Source organism: Nycticebus coucang, chromosome 10 (genome assembly GCF_027406575.1).
Source record: "Nycticebus coucang isolate mNycCou1 chromosome 10, mNycCou1.pri, whole genome shotgun sequence".
Lineage (NCBI taxonomy): Eukaryota > Metazoa > Chordata > Mammalia > Primates > Lorisidae > Nycticebus > Nycticebus coucang.
The window spans coordinates 111,518,976-111,521,476 of record NC_069789.1 but is presented as its reverse complement, the minus strand read 5'-3'; the positions used below and the strand labels follow the sequence as shown (position 1 = coordinate 111,521,476).

Genomic DNA, 2,501 nt, shown 5'->3' with positions numbered 1-2,501 from the left:
TCTGGCATTTCTTCAAAGCAGGATTATAGGCATGAGCCACTGAACTTGGCCACACATTCAACACTGGGAGCCTCTTAATAAAACAACTTTAAATGTTTCTTAGGGCAAATCAGTGGTAAGTGGAGAATTCTGGGTTTCACTTGACACTATAAATGTAGCTCATGCCTCTTATTTCCATGCAGGGTCTTCTGGCTCTGAAGAGAAGTATCAGTGATCAAGAACTGTAAGAATGGCCTCCAGGGACGTGGCTATGGGAGTAGTCTGCTTATCACAGATGGTGGGCGGAGTCTTGGGGAACTCCTCTCTTCTCTACCGTTACCTCTTCCTTTACTTCACTGGGTGCAGGTTGAGGCCCACGGATTTGATCGTCAAGCATCTGATTGCAGCCAATTTCTTATCCCTCCTCTCTAAAGGCATCCCTGAGACAATGGCAGCTTTGGGGTTGAGATATTTCCTCAATGATATTGGATGCAAACTTGTCTTCTATATCCACAGGGTGGGCAGGGGTATGTCCATCAGCACCACCTGCCTCTTGAGTGTCTTCCAGGTGATCACAATCTGCCCCAGGACCTCCAGGTGGGCAAAGCTGAAGGCAAAGGCTGCCAAGCACGTGGGCTTGTCTATTCTCCTGTGCTGGATCCTCTATACGCTGTTAAGTGGCATTGTCCCTATGTACATGACTGCCAAAGGGAGTAAGACCAACCTCACAACCAGAAAGGATTTGAGATTCTGTTCTGTAGGAGGTGTTAACAAAAGCACACCATCACTGTGTGTGGTGCTGTTATCACTTCCTGATGTGTTCTGCTTGGGCCTCATGCTCTGGGCCAGCAGCTCCATGATCTTCATCCTGTTCAGGCACAAACAGCAGGTCCAGCACATCCGTAAGAACAATCTTTCCCCCAGATCCTCCCCTGAGTCCAGGGCCACCTGGAGCATCCTTGTCCTTGTGAGCACCTTTGTGTCTTCTTACATCCTCTCCTGCCTTTTTCATTTTTATATTGCTCTTCTTGATAATCCCAGTATTTTACTGGCGAACACTGCAACGTTAATTGCTGTATTTTTCCCCACTGTCTGCCCCTTCATTCTCATGAGCCGCAGGTCCAGTGAAGCCAGACTTTGCTTTGCTTGGATAAAGGTCACAAAGTCCCCTAAACTCATCATGAACATGTAAATTGTATATTTTGCACACTGACCAATTGCTTCTTCACTCATCCCTGCAGGATTGTATAAATATAATTTTGAAATGATCACAGTCAGGAGACACTGATGAAGGAGAAAGAGTGAACTTCCATCCCAATAATAAACAATTGCAAATGAAAATTACATGAAATTATATGTAAATACTAATATCACACTTTTTAGTGCCTGCAGTAGAGTAGGTTTATGCAGTAAAAAAAAAAAAAATTGAGTCCTGAAACAATATGAAGATTATGGGGAAACCATTGCAAGATGACTCCATCTCCTGGGAAGGGCTGTGGAGAATACAAGTGTTCTAATGGGGCAACCCTCGGAGGTAGCTGGGTTGGATGGTTGGAAAGTTTTATTTTTTGGCTCTTTACCTTAAGTGCTTGGCTTTCTGATGCTCCTTGTATTTGCCAATAACCAGACAGTTCCAGAGGCTGGGCAGTCTTTGATTCTGCTCATGCATACAATCAAGTTCAACCCTACAGTCTGGCCACTTTCAGCCCTTCCTGATCGAAAGTCCCTCCTCCTATTGCACCACAGAGGGTAGGATGGAACATGGGCACTTGTTTCAAAGAGAGCAATGAAAGTATGAGTTCTTCCACTTCCAAAACATCCCAAGAATATTTATCTTCTTTAAAGCTGGTAAAGACAGATGGGGGAGCCAGGCATGGCGGCTCACGGCTATAATCCTAGTACTTTTGAAAGGCCAGACAGACCCCATTTTGCACTTTCTTTCCTCCTCCCCTCCTCATCACTACCTCCTGCCCCTGAGCACATAGGCCTTGCAGAAATGGGCTGCTAAACAGACATATACTGTGGAGACAGGAAATTAACCCAGAAGTTACAGATCCTTGTGAAACCACATTCCTATCTTGGTTCCCCTTGTAACTACTCAACCCCCCAACCTGTAGATCTAACCTTGACTCGCTTTTGGAAACTGATTTGCTTTAGGAATTCCACCCCACCTTCAACTGAAAGATAGAAATAAAAAAAACCCCTTCCTTTGTTATGAGAGGCTGAAAATTTTAGGTGTGAACCTTCCTTGGTAGGCTGGCCAATAAAGGACCCCATACTAAATTCAAACAAAGTGCTGGCATTTTCTCTATAATTCCACTTGAGTTGGGTACAACACTTTGGGAGGCTGAGGCCAGTGAATTGTTTGAGCTCAGGAGTTGGAGACCAGCCTGAGCAAGAGAAAAACCCTATCTCTACTAAAAATAGACCAACTAGTCAGGCACTGTGGTGGGCACTGTAGTCCTAGCTACTCGGGAGGCTGAGGCAGGAGGATCACTCAAACCCAAGAGATTGATGTTGCT

General features: G+C 45.1%; 1 protein-coding gene across 1 annotated transcript; it reads left to right on the top strand.

Moving 5' to 3' along the window:
- The first annotated feature begins 229 nt into the window (after window positions 1-229).
- Window positions 230-1,171, top strand: LOC128596536 (vomeronasal type-1 receptor 4). The gene has a single exon (XM_053606125.1). It carries the CDS (start codon window positions 230-232, stop codon window positions 1,169-1,171), a length of 942 nt encoding a protein of 313 aa, XP_053462100.1.
- The last annotated feature ends 1,330 nt before the right edge of the window (window positions 1,172-2,501 follow it).